This window comes from Helobdella robusta (assembly GCF_000326865.2).
Source record: "Helobdella robusta unplaced genomic scaffold HELROscaffold_77, whole genome shotgun sequence".
Classification (NCBI taxonomy): domain Eukaryota; kingdom Metazoa; phylum Annelida; class Clitellata; order Rhynchobdellida; family Glossiphoniidae; genus Helobdella; species Helobdella robusta.
This window is the reverse complement of record NW_008705439.1, coordinates 183093-196079: the sequence shown is the minus strand read 5'-3', so window position 1 is coordinate 196079 and position 12987 is coordinate 183093. Positions and strand designations below refer to the sequence as shown.

At 34.4% G+C, this 12987-nt stretch overlaps 1 protein-coding gene across 1 annotated transcript; it reads right to left on the bottom strand.

Annotated features, from left to right (window-relative positions):
• Positions 1–1403: 1403 nt before the first annotated feature.
• Positions 1404–8293, bottom strand: HELRODRAFT_187611 (hypothetical protein; the record flags this gene model as incomplete). The annotated part of the gene is made up of 6 exons (XM_009031674.1): positions 1404–2350; positions 2375–3396; positions 4943–4946; positions 5984–6404; positions 6827–6956; positions 8191–8293. 5 exons carry the CDS (start codon positions 8291–8293, stop codon positions 3098–3100), a joined length of 957 nt encoding a protein of 318 aa, XP_009029922.1. The 3' UTR covers positions 1404–2350; positions 2375–3097.
• Positions 8294–12987: the final 4694 nt, after the last annotated feature.

The window sequence follows — 12987 nt, the reverse complement described above, 5'->3', positions numbered from 1 at the left end:
CCGTGGTTTAAAACTAGAAATTTATAAAAAAGGTTTATGAATAAACGAATAAATGGTTGATTAAATGAATTAAAGTTTGAATGAATGAATGAATGAATGAATGAAAGAATGAATGAATGAATGATTGAAATGATTCAGAGGAATAGTGAATGAGTGATTTATTGAAAAAAATTCAACACAATTCTTAAAATGAAAATGTTGTTTTGATAAGAAATCAATAAATAGATAGGATGATTTATTTAAATAAATTTACTGAAAGATAAATGGATGAATGAACATATAAAATAAACTAATTACTAAACTAAACGAATGAATAAATGAATGAATGAAAAAATGAATAAACAAATGAACATAAGTATATTTTAAAATAATTACTAAATAATATAACTAATTCTATTTATATTAAAAATTAAATTAATTAAAATTAATAAAATAAATAGAATTAATTTTTTTAACATATAAAAGTGAAATTTCTGAGAAAAATTAGAAAAAAAAATACATTAGATATCTATTTGACATAATTTTTAAAGTTATTTTATTATCCAATTTAATATTTTTCAAAATCAAATTAATTACAATTAGTGATCAATACATTGATTAAAAATTTAAAATAAATAAAATTTAATTAATTTTAAAATTATTTAAATTTTCAAAAAAATGAAAGAGAAAAACAAAAAAGTAACAAAACTAACGTAATGAGTCTTGGTAATATTTTTCAAAAAATAATATTTAAAAAAAATTTAAATCGCGATTAATGAAAATTTTAGGCGATTTTTGGCGAAAATTATTAAGTTTTTAATACCTTTTGTTTGTTTATTGATTGTTTAAAAGTTAATCTACATTGAAACTCAGGTAGAATGTGAAGCTCTAATTAAAGACAATTACGAATATTTTCAAAATACAACGTAATTAATATACAACTAAATTTATAATTCACCTTGTCAAATAATTAAAGCTATTATATACAAATTTGCTGGTTTAATTGGTTTATTTATTAAAAAACCGATTAAAACGAACCGTGTTTGATTTTTGATAAATAATAACATTACAAATTTGGTGATGCCTTTTCAAAATAAACGAACTTTTGTGGATATGATATTAAACTTTATAATGATTAATAGGGTATTCGTAATTAAATCTTTTCTCGTTCTCACTGTGTTCATGGTAATATTAAATAGTTTCTTAGCATTTTATTTCTACTTACCCACTCTTTTGAAGTCCTTCTCAGATGAATGTCTCACTCAACTTTTGGACGAAAATCTGGTGCATTGGTATGAATTTGAAATTGAAAACCTCTCGAATAAATACGGTTTGCTAAATCAGACGGCTTTCAATAATAAAGTGCTACTAATAAACGAAAGCATGATAAACAAAGATTACATGATATCTAGCTTTGTTTGCGGCTCCATCAATCAGACACCCTTCCTGCCAAAATTAACAATTCCTGAGTTTGAAACACTGCGGGAGTTACTCAAATTTTTCAACAGCATGACCGCCAAAGCCGGAATCGACTATTTCCTAATTCAGGATAGTTTGTTGGGATTCGTCAGACACAGAAGTCACATGATTCCGTGGGACGATGACGTAGATGTTGCCATTGATATCAAAGGAATGAAAAAATTTGAATCGGTTTTTTATTATTTTAAATTCAAGAAAAGTTTCGAAATTCAGGTAAATTTAAATGGGATGAACATCACAATCGAACCGTCGTTAGTTAAATATTTTGGCAGGTGGATACTTTGCAACGGACTAAATCAGCGGATCAAAAACTGGAAATGGTCTTTTCCATTTATAAACATCTTTTTTTATGACGTAGACGAAAAACTGGTCACAATGAAACAAGATTTAGAGGCGCTAAAATGGCCCGCTAACAAAATATTTCTTTTACAAGCTGGTCTCTTCATGGGTATACCGGTAAACGTTCCTCTAAAACCGACTTTCTTTGTCGGTGATTATATCGATACGTGCTTGTCGAGTCGGATACTAAATCGGTATAAAGTAAAAATTCGCGTGGCATCGCTTCCTTGCAACAATTTAACACATCTCTACGAGGAGTTTTTTACCGTTTAATTGATTTTCTAAAAATATATTTAGTTGGATTGAAAATAAAATAAACAATATTAAGTTTTACGCATATATACATGTGTGTGTGTGTGTATGTGTATGTATGTATGTGTGTGTGAGTGTTTGTATATATGTGTGAGTGTTAATGTGAATAATATATATATATTATATATATACAAATAAATGAATTTGAAAATATATATATTTCATTTAGATTATATTTCAATATTGTTGATGAACTTGCTAATGCAGACTAACATAATTATGTTCTACACACATACGCACACACACACACACACACACACACACACACACACACGCACACACACACACATTATATATACACATATGTATTTTAAAATGAAAAAACTTTACCCTAAAGAGAAACAGAATGTACGAGTTGTTTCTATTTGTTAATAAGATTTCAATAAGTCTTACGTTACATTATTTTACTGCAATACACCCAAAAATTTAATGTCGTTATTGTTATTATTATTATTAACATTAATAATAATATTATTATTATAATTATTATTATTAATGTTATTGTAGCTTCTATAACAATAATGCGTTTTAATGTCTGTAATGTTATCATTGATCTTATTGTATTAATTGCTCTAAAAATTTGTGACGACAAATGTTTTACACATATATATATACTGTACAGGTTCTGGTCGTTGCTAGCTTTTAAAATCAAGTACCATGAGGCTTAAAGTATATTGGTTCATTTATTTATTTATTTTCTTTATTTAGTTATCAGTTTGTTTGAGGATTTTAAAAATGATTAAAAAAATATAAAAAGAAAAAAAAGATTCATCTGATTGATAAAATAAATTGTATTTACGACCGAGTTTCCAAAAATAGAAAAAAATATAAAATTCGTCTCTCGTAATTGGTTAGGAACATTTTTAGACTGAAAATGACGTCGTATCTTTACATTGACACAACCATACAGTTGTATTGTTGTGTCTAAGTGAAAATATGACACAACTAACCAAACACACATACAAACAAACACATTCACACACTCTTCTCATTGCCGAAAGTTGCAAAATGTAAGTCTCTTGAAAGCCCTTCTAAAGTTATCATCCCAGATGGCGTAGATGATGGGGTTCATCATGGAGTTGAAGTAGCCGAGCCACAATGCCAAACTGGACACAACCTGTGGCACTCTACAGATATCAGGGCAGAATGGGGTGATAGTTGCCAGGACGAAAAATGGCAACCAGCAAATCAAAAAGCCCCCGATTATTAACCCAAGAGTGCGCGCCGATTTCCGCATTCGTCTCGACTGCCGAATTCGAATCAAATCGCTGGTGGTAGCTGCAGCCGCTGCAGATTTCATCATTAGTTTGCTTGGCGGTTTCGCGTGGTGACATCGCGATCCGATACTAGATGAATTCGCTTCGGCCGAGACGGGCATCATTGTGGAGGAAGGCGAAAATCTTTCGTCGTCGTAAGATGGCAGGACAAGAGATGTCGTTAGTGTGGTCGTAATTAGGTCGTCAGATAATTCTGACTGCAAGCGACTGCTTACCGGTAGATTAGAATCTAAGTTACTTATTGCTGGATTAGAACCTAGGTTGTTTACAGATTGTGAGGTGGCCAGTTTTTCATCCGCTGTATCTGTCCTGTCGGTTATGGTGTTGTTGTTGATGTTGTTGTCCTTTGTGCTGTTGTTGTTGTTGTTGCTGCTGTTGTTGTTGTTGGTGTTGTTACGATTCGATAATATAGGATCTTTGAGCAATGCGTTGATGTTATTATTATTATTATTATTGTTGTTATTATTATTATTAATGTCGTTTCTGCAAGTTTCATAATCGTTGTTCACATTCATTTCATTGATGTCAGTTACATTTATTTGGTTGTTGATGTTTTTAATGTTGTCCTTGTTGTCGTTGTTGTTGCTGTTGGTGTTGCTGCTGTTGTTGTTGTCATCCATTTCATTAATCTGGTGATTATTATTCAAGTCATCAACCCTACTGGAAGTGATTAAGATGTTGTCGGTGCTGTTTGCTTTGTCGACAATGATGTCATTGTTGTTGATGTTGTTGATGACGTTGTTGTTGTTGTTGTTAATGTTGTTGATGACGTTGTTGTTATTTTCAATGTTGTTGTTGTTGTTGTTTACGTTTAAGTTGTCATTTTCTATGCTGATGTTTATAATGATATCGTTAACTTCGTTGCTAAAACCGTTTGTCATATAGTCGTGGCTGTTGTTGTCGTTGATGTTGTTGCTGCTGCTGCTGGCGTTGTTGTAGTAAAAGTTATTGCCGCCATTTTTAACATGACATTCTTTAAGGACTTTTGAGGGAGAAGATTTTTTAGAAATTAATGATCCCGTAACTTTGTATATATCCTTCGTGAGATCGATCCCACACGGATTACTGTTGTATCGCGATTGAGACCATTGCAACTGTTTTCGAGATTCGATTCTAAGCGAACCGATACTAAACCGCCGAGTCGATTTAATAGTCGGATTTGACTTAAATTCGCTAGGCAGAAGTGTGTTAGTCGTTTGTGCTTCTTTTGTTGTCGTTATGTTGTTGCTTTTCGGAGATTTTTCGTTGTTGTTAGATGTTGTTGTTGTTGTTGATGCAATTGTTTTTGTCGGTAACGTTATAATGAAATCCGTTAGTAGCTTGGTTGTTGTTTCTTGTGGCTGTTGTGGCTTACAATCTGACTGCGGCGTTTGTTGATGTTGTGGTTGTAGTCGTTGTGGTGATTGACAATGTTGAGAACAACGACGTTGTTGTTGTTGTTGGCGATGACAGTGTTGTTGTTTCTGAAAGTTTGCCTTCAGTTTATTGTTGTTGCTATTGTCGCTGTTGTTGACCATGGGAGCCATGAGTAACCGTCTGCTTGGTACTATGCACACTTGTCTGTGTGTTTGTGCGTGTATGTGTGTGTGTGTGTGAACGTATGTGTGAGAGAGAAAAATAATGTCTGTGTGTGAACGTGTGTGTGTGTGAGAGAGAGAGAAAGAAAAAATGATGTGTGTGTGTGTGTGTGTGCGTGCGTGTGAACGTGTGTACGTACTAATTTAAAATTGTATAATATCTGAATGATAATGCGAAAATCAATGAAGTAATAATAATAAATAATCCTCCATAAAAACTTCCTAACAGAGCCAACAGCTACTACAACAACGACGAAATAATAAAATAATAATAATAATAATAACGATGAGAACAGTGAAATAGCATAGGGAATAATAATAATAATAATAAATAACAACAAGATAATTACTAACGTTGAAGATAAAAAGAAGAATAATAACAAAATATATTAACAGAAAAAAACTGTTAAATTAAAAAGCAGGTGCAAAATTAAATTACCTCAAACGACGACTTCCTTCATTCTCGTCGTCTTCATCGCCACAGGTACCCTCATTACCGGCTCTCTTGGCCATCCCTAGAACATCTCCAGTCGAATCATCGTACGTTTCAGTCTCGACGAATACGACCGGTCCGAATCTGCCGTTACCGCAAGTACAGCCCATCTCTTCCTCGTTTGCCGATGGACTGGTTTTGACGCGGTAGCTACTCGAGAAATCGTCATCGTTGTAGTAGCAATCGTCAAAGTCGTCTCGCGAAAAACTGCTGTCCTCTGGCGAATATTTTCGTCTGACGTTTAGACGTTTCTGTTCCTGATGTCGTCTGTGCAAACGCAGCAGTCGAGTGGCCGCCAGTGTCACGCTGAAAAAACTTTTCTTCGAGTGCGGCTTCTTGATGGAACTGGTCGGTGAGACATCAGGGATGGGCGCGTTGGACGTTGTGAAAACTCGATTCTCATCCGAAGACGTTCCTCCCGATGATCGTTTCCTTACCTCCAAGTAACCGGTCGATTCGGGCTTTGAGCTTTTTCTATTTGTAAACATTTTTGTTGGCGTCATCGTGCTGGTTGGATTATTCGGCACGCTGATTTTGCGAAAAGTATTCGCCAGTCCATTCTCGCTGAGTAGGAAACTACTCCTGGCTTCAGTCAGCATGCAGTTGCCTGTGCTGTTTCGAACGCTCATTCTCGTCACGTTCAGTATTGAAGATCTTAAAACTCGCGGCTGTTTCACTCTCCTACGAACTGCTCTCTTCCTGGCGACTCTAAAAACTCTAAAGTACACTGCCAGAATGACAAACAGGGGCAGCCAGAAAGCCCCGACCGTAGAGAAAAGTGTGTAGGCGTAATCCTGACTGAGCAGACATTGGGTGGGATCGTCCCGCTCCGTGCCGGACCTCCAGCCGAGAAGGGGGGAGCATGAGATGAGGAGGGCGGATGACCAGGCGGATGTGATGAGCAGGATGCAGATGCGTTTGCGAGGCCAACGATCTGAATGCGTGTATCTGTCGTGTGTGTCGTTGTGTGTGTGCGCATGTGCGTGAGTATATCTATTGTGTGTGTGTTGGTGTGTTTGCGTAGGTAGCTGTGTGCTTAATGAGTTATTTTTTATTAGTGTGCCACATGCCGGCGAGTTTATTTTGCTTTTCTTTTACTTTTGAAATTTTTGAAAAAAAAATTATAATAATTATAAATTATTATTATAAACAAATTTACGAGCCACAGCAACTACAACAACATCAACAACAACAGCAACAACTACAACAACAGCAACAACAACATCAACAACATCAACAACAACAGCAACAACAACATCAACAACCACAGCAACAACAACAACAACAACAACAACATCAACAACAACAACATCAACAACAACAACAGCAACAACAACAGCAACAACAACAACAGCAATAACAGGGCATACTTGACGTTCCTGGTGATGAGCCAATATCGATCTAGAGCTATAGCGGCTATGTTCAATATAGAAGCACTGCAGCACAACACATCGGCTGTCAGCCAAAACTCACAAACACCCCACCCCAGTGTCCACAAACCTTTATTATAATATCATAATTACGTCATAATTACGACATAATTATTATAATTATAGTAATGTAAGTAGTAATAGTAGTTTTAGTAGTAGTAGTAGTAGTAATAGTAGTAGTAGTAGTAGTAGTAGTAGAGGCAGCAGTAGTAGTAGTAGTAGTAGTAGTAGTAGAGGCAGCAGTAGAAGTAGTAGTAGTAGTAGTAGTAGTGGTAGTAGTAGTAGTGGTGGTAGTAGTAGTACTGGTAGTATTAGGGATAGAAGTAGTAGTTGTAGTAGTAGTAGTAGAAGTAGTAGTAGTTGTAGTAGCAGTAGTGGCACAAAACATTTGCCGTCAGCCGAAAATCACATTTCCCATCCGACCGTCAACAAACTTTAATTAAAATGTGTACAAAAAAAATTATATTGTGAACAATAAAAATATTATTATTATTTATAATAATTTTAGTAATAATAGTAAGCGAATGAATAAAGGAATGAAAGAACGAGTTAACGGAAATATAAACAAACAACTGAGTGAACGCACGAACAAACGAATGGATCAAATAACAGTGGAAGAATAAACGAACAAGCTGACGAAAGAATGAATGAACGAAGAATAAATAAACAAAAATTGATGAATAAATGAATGAATGAATGAATGAATGAATGAACGAACGAACGAACGAACGAAAGAACGAACAAACGAACGAATGAACGAATTAACAAAAGAACGATTGAAATGGCCAACAAAGCATGAATGAATGATTGATTCATTCATCGATTGATAACTCAAATATTTATTTTATTTTAAATGTGATTGTCGTCATTCATTTTTTTATTTCATTCGTTCACTCAATCGTTCATTCGTTCGTTCGTTCGTTCATATATTCGTCTGTTTGTTCTCCGAGTCCTTTGAAAACTTATGACATTGAAATTACTTCAGAAAACATTCCTAAATGAGATTTCAAATTTTTGAGAACACTTCCGTGAACTATTTTGAAAAATAAAAACTCTTTAAACCATCTTAAAAAAGCTGAATAACCGATCAAACGACCAATCAGCAAACAAACCCGCTAAACCAACCAATCATAAACAAATTCACCAACCAGCCAACCATTGAGAAACAAACTCCTCAACCAGCCAGCCAATCAAAAACTAACTCTTCAACCAACCAACCAGCCAATCAGAAACAAACTCCTCAACCAGCCAACCAATGAGAAACAAACTCACCAACCAACCAGCCAACCAGAAAAAAAACTCACCTCCGGTAAGCTCTCGATGCAAGCTAATGGGCATGACAGCTAGGGCAACGAGGAAGTCTGCAGTTGCCAAGGAGACGATCAACCCGTTGGACAGGGTTCGCATTTTTTCGTACAAACAGACGGAAAGAATGACGTAAGCATTTCCGATGACGACAGAAAAAATAAATATCGTCAAGACGACGCATAATACGACGTCAAAAGCGCTTAGTTCTGTGATTTGTTGATGTTGTTGTTGTGTGCTGTTGTTGTTGTTGTTGTTGGTGGTGCTGTTGTTGTTTGAGATGTTTATGAATGAGATGTTTATATTGTTAATGTTGTAGCTGTTGTTGTTGTATCTGTTGTTTTTGTTGTTATTGTTGTTGTTGCTGCTGTTGTTGCTGCTGCTGTTGTTGTTGTTGTAATAGTAGTTTGTGCTTGGGATGCTAATGTTATGTGAAGTGTTGATGTTGTTGTTGAAGATGCCATTGAACGTTTCGTTACCAATCCTACTGCTATCAAGAATGTTGTTGTAACTGTTGTTGTAACTGCTGTTGTTGCTGCTTTTGCGGTTGTAGTGGTAGTTGTCGAAGTTATAGTAGTCGTCATTGTGGTTGCGGTAGTAGTCGTTGTGGCTGTGGTAGTAGTAGTAGTGGTAGTTGTTGTGTATATTTTTATAGATGTTTTTGTTGGGTTTGTCGTTGATGAAGTACTTCTTGTTGTTTTTGTTTTTGTTTCTTAAAAAGCGTTGTAAAAAGCTTCGCATGAATGATGGCGTTAAAAAAGTGAATTTGTGTTCAGATGCTATGAGGCGTTGTTGTTGTTGGGATGAGGATGTTGTAGTTGTAACTACTGTTGTCGGTGCCGCTAAAACCGTTGTCGTTGTTTTGGTTGGATGTTGTAAAAATGTTGCGGTTGTTGTTGTTGTTGGAAAAAGGGATGACGACGATGTTGAAATAGTTGGAATTGATAAATAAAAAGGTATTGTCCTGTGGAAAAAAGCTGTTGTTGATGTTGTTGCTGTTGCCGCTGTTGCCGCTGCCGATGTTGTTGTTGTTCGGTTCGTGAAAATTATGAACGACAAAACCGCGGTTATGTTGTTGTTCATTTGTTGTTTGTGCTGTTTAATTCATCTTCATTTGTGTGTTTCTTCTTCTTCTTTTTATTGTTGTTATGGTTTTTGTTGTTGTTGTGTGTGTGCGTGCGTGTGTGCGAGTGTTTGGTAGAACTAAGAGATGCACACGGTGCAAAGAAATAAAAACAGGTACCTAGATATAAAAACGATGATTGAATTTTTATCTATGGATCTTCGGGTGATAATACGATATTTTTAATGTTGATACTGAACGATAATGTAGTGGCTATAGACGCAACAGACCTCTGATGGAAGATTCTTAGTTTCTTTGTTCTTGGTTAATTGCTTTTATTCAAATTTTTCATCATAAAATCTTTTTATGAATAATATTTGTTTGATATTTTATATTGACATCCTCAAAAATGGTACGAGCGATAATAAGAAATCATAAAAAAACACTTACTAGAAGAAAAAAAAGGTCTCCAACCACGAAAAAGGTATATCGTGCAAAGATATAATAACGCGTTGACGTCATAAATATAGACAGGCTAGTGATGAGGTAATTGTACGTCGCGCGGGAACCCATCTTAAAAGAATCTTCGATAATAGAGTATAAACACGTTCGTGGCACGAATTCGGTAAACATTACACCAACGAAACATAAACAAGAAAACATAGAAATAATAACATAGATGGGTGGGCATAGAGTTTTTTGTATTCGCTAAACAGAAATACATCCAGTGCATTCATAGTATAGCCATATTGTGAGCATTGAAAAGTTGGTTACTCAATATGGGTGAATGATAGAATGAATGATTGAATAAAAAATAAACGAACGAACAAACAAACGAACGAACAAACAAACGAACGAACAAACAAACGAACGAACAAATAAATGAATGAATGAATGAATGAATGAATGAATGAATGAATGAATGAATGAATGAATGAATGAATGAATGAATGAATGAATGAATGAATGAATGAATGAATGAATGAATGAATGAATGAATGAATGAATGAATGAATGAATGAATGAATGAATGAATGAATGAATGAATGAATGAATGAATGAATGAATGAATGAATGAATGAATGAATGAATGGAAAATTATTAATCAAATAAATGAACGAACAGACGAATTAACGAACAAACGATTGAATGAACGCTTCGACGGATGGACGGGTGGAAAGATGGTTGACAGAGGAGCGAAAAAACGAATGAAAAAACGAATAAATGCCTGGTATAAAAATCTAGTTAACTCCATCCATATATAAACCATCAATGTTTGCTAAGCGTTACATCCTGAAAGATAAAACAACAAACAACAACACCACCAACAACAATGACACTACTCCCACTACCAACAACACCAACAACAACAACAACAACATCAATATTGTTATTGATGTTGATGTTGTTGTCACATCGATGCTAGCTCAATTGAAACTGAATTTTCAAATCTATAAATAATAATAAAAAAAATAAATAAATAAAAAGAAAATAAAAATAAATAAAAAAAAACTAAGAAAAACATTTACTCGTGTATATAGGGAAACATGAAATGAAGTTTTATGCTTGGATGTGAACGTCTCTTCGTATCATTCTCACAGAAAAAAAGATGTATGTGTGGATGTCTGTATGTACGTATGCACGTACGTACGTATGTGTGTATGTATGTATGTATGTATGTATGTATGTATGTATGTATGTATGTATGTATGTATGTATGTGTGTGTATGTGCGTGTGCGTGTATGTGCGTGCGTGTATGTGTTTTAGGAAAGAAACAGAAAAACATTGTGTCGTGGAAGTGTATTGGAAAATGTAAATCAAGCGTATGATCCTGGTCGGAATTTTATATTGGGAGTTATATATTTTTGACGGCGAGGCTCAACAACGTACGCGCGTCTGTATGTTTGTATGCTGTTTGTATGCCGTTTGTATGCCGTTTGTATGTTTGTTTGTTGTTTGTATGCCGTCTGTATATTTGTATGCCTTTTGTATGTTTGTATGTTTGTTTGTTTGTATGCCTTTTGTATGTTTGTATGTTTGTTTGTATATTTGTATGCCGTCTGTATATTTGTATGCCTTTTGTATGTTTGTATGTTTGTTTGTTTGTATGCCTTTTGTATGTTTGTATGTTTGTTTGTATATTTGTATGCCGTCTGTATATTTGTATGCCTTTTGTATGTTTGTATGTTTGTTTGTTTGTATGCCTTTTGTATGTTTGTATGTTTGTTTGTATATTTGTATGCCGTCTGTATGTTTGTATGTTTGTTTGTTTGTATGCCTTTTGTATGTTTGTATGTTTGTTTGTATATTTGTATGCCGTCTGTATATTTGTATGCCTTTTGTATGTTTGTATGTATGTTTGTTTGTATATTTGTATGCCGTCTGTATGTTTGTATGCCGTTTGTATGTATGTGTGTATATATTTATGTATGTGTGTGTGTGTATGTATGGATAGGTAAATGTGTGGACCTATGTTTGTTTGTGTGTTTATAAGCAGCGAACATACAAACACAGATATCATTAAAAAAATTATTGAAAAAACTTGTATAAACAAACCAGCAAACAAAACGCAAACAAACAAACAAAACACAAACAAACAAAAAACAAACAAACAAAACACAAACAAACAGACAAAACACAAACAGACAAAACACGAACAAAACTCACAAATACAAACGGTAAACAAAAAACAACAGCAAGACTCGTTATACCGCAATATAAATAACGCTGAACAAAGGTATCTCACACAGTTTGAAGCTGGAATAAATTGTTTCACACGCTTCCTATCCTACTTCAATTTAACCATCGAAGATAATTTTTTTTTCAAAATATTTTTCTTCTCTTGAGAACGAAGTTTGTATTTTTATCATACAAAACATAAAAAAATACACTTCAAATACCGTGTCATGAGATACGAAAATACAATGCGTATACAAACAATCGCGAGTATATGTGTGTATATTGTATGTTAGGTAGCCAGTTGGCTCACAATACGCCCCCGTACCTAATTGTATTGCGTGTATCAAGCCTCTAACAAATGCTTATAACGCACTAACAGAATAATAATAATTATTATTATTATTATAATATTAATAATAATAATAAAAGTATTGTTGTTTGTTTTTGTTATTGTTATTGTGGCGAAGTTGACTATGATGAAGATGATGACGACGACGTTGACGACGACGATGATGATCACTTTCTCATTTCAATCTAAGAGTGTAAAGATAAAAAACATTTTTCTTTCTTTCTTTCTTTCTCTGCATTTGTATTCTCTCAATTTCCTCTCTCTCTCACTCTTTCTTTCTCTCTTTCTCTCTATCTCTCTTTCTCTTCCATTCTCATGTTCTCATGTCTCTCTCTCTTTATGTATATCCATCACTTTTTCTCTCTTTCCATTTCTTTTTTACTCTCTCTCTCTCTCTCTCTCTTTCTCTCTCTCTTTCTCTCTCTCTCTCTTTCTCTTTCTCTCTCTGTCTCTCTCTCCCTCGTTTTCAAAACTCTATTAATTTATTTATTATTTTTTTCATTTTCCATTATCTTCCTTCCACATCTTTTGCGTTTACAATTTTTAATGTTGGTTCCATTACATCCACTCAGAAAGCATTTGGATGGATGGATAAGTGTGTGGATGGATGGATGGATGAATGGATGGATGGATGGATGGATGGATGGATGGATGGATGGATGGATGGATAGATGGATGGATGGATAGATGGATGGATGGATGGA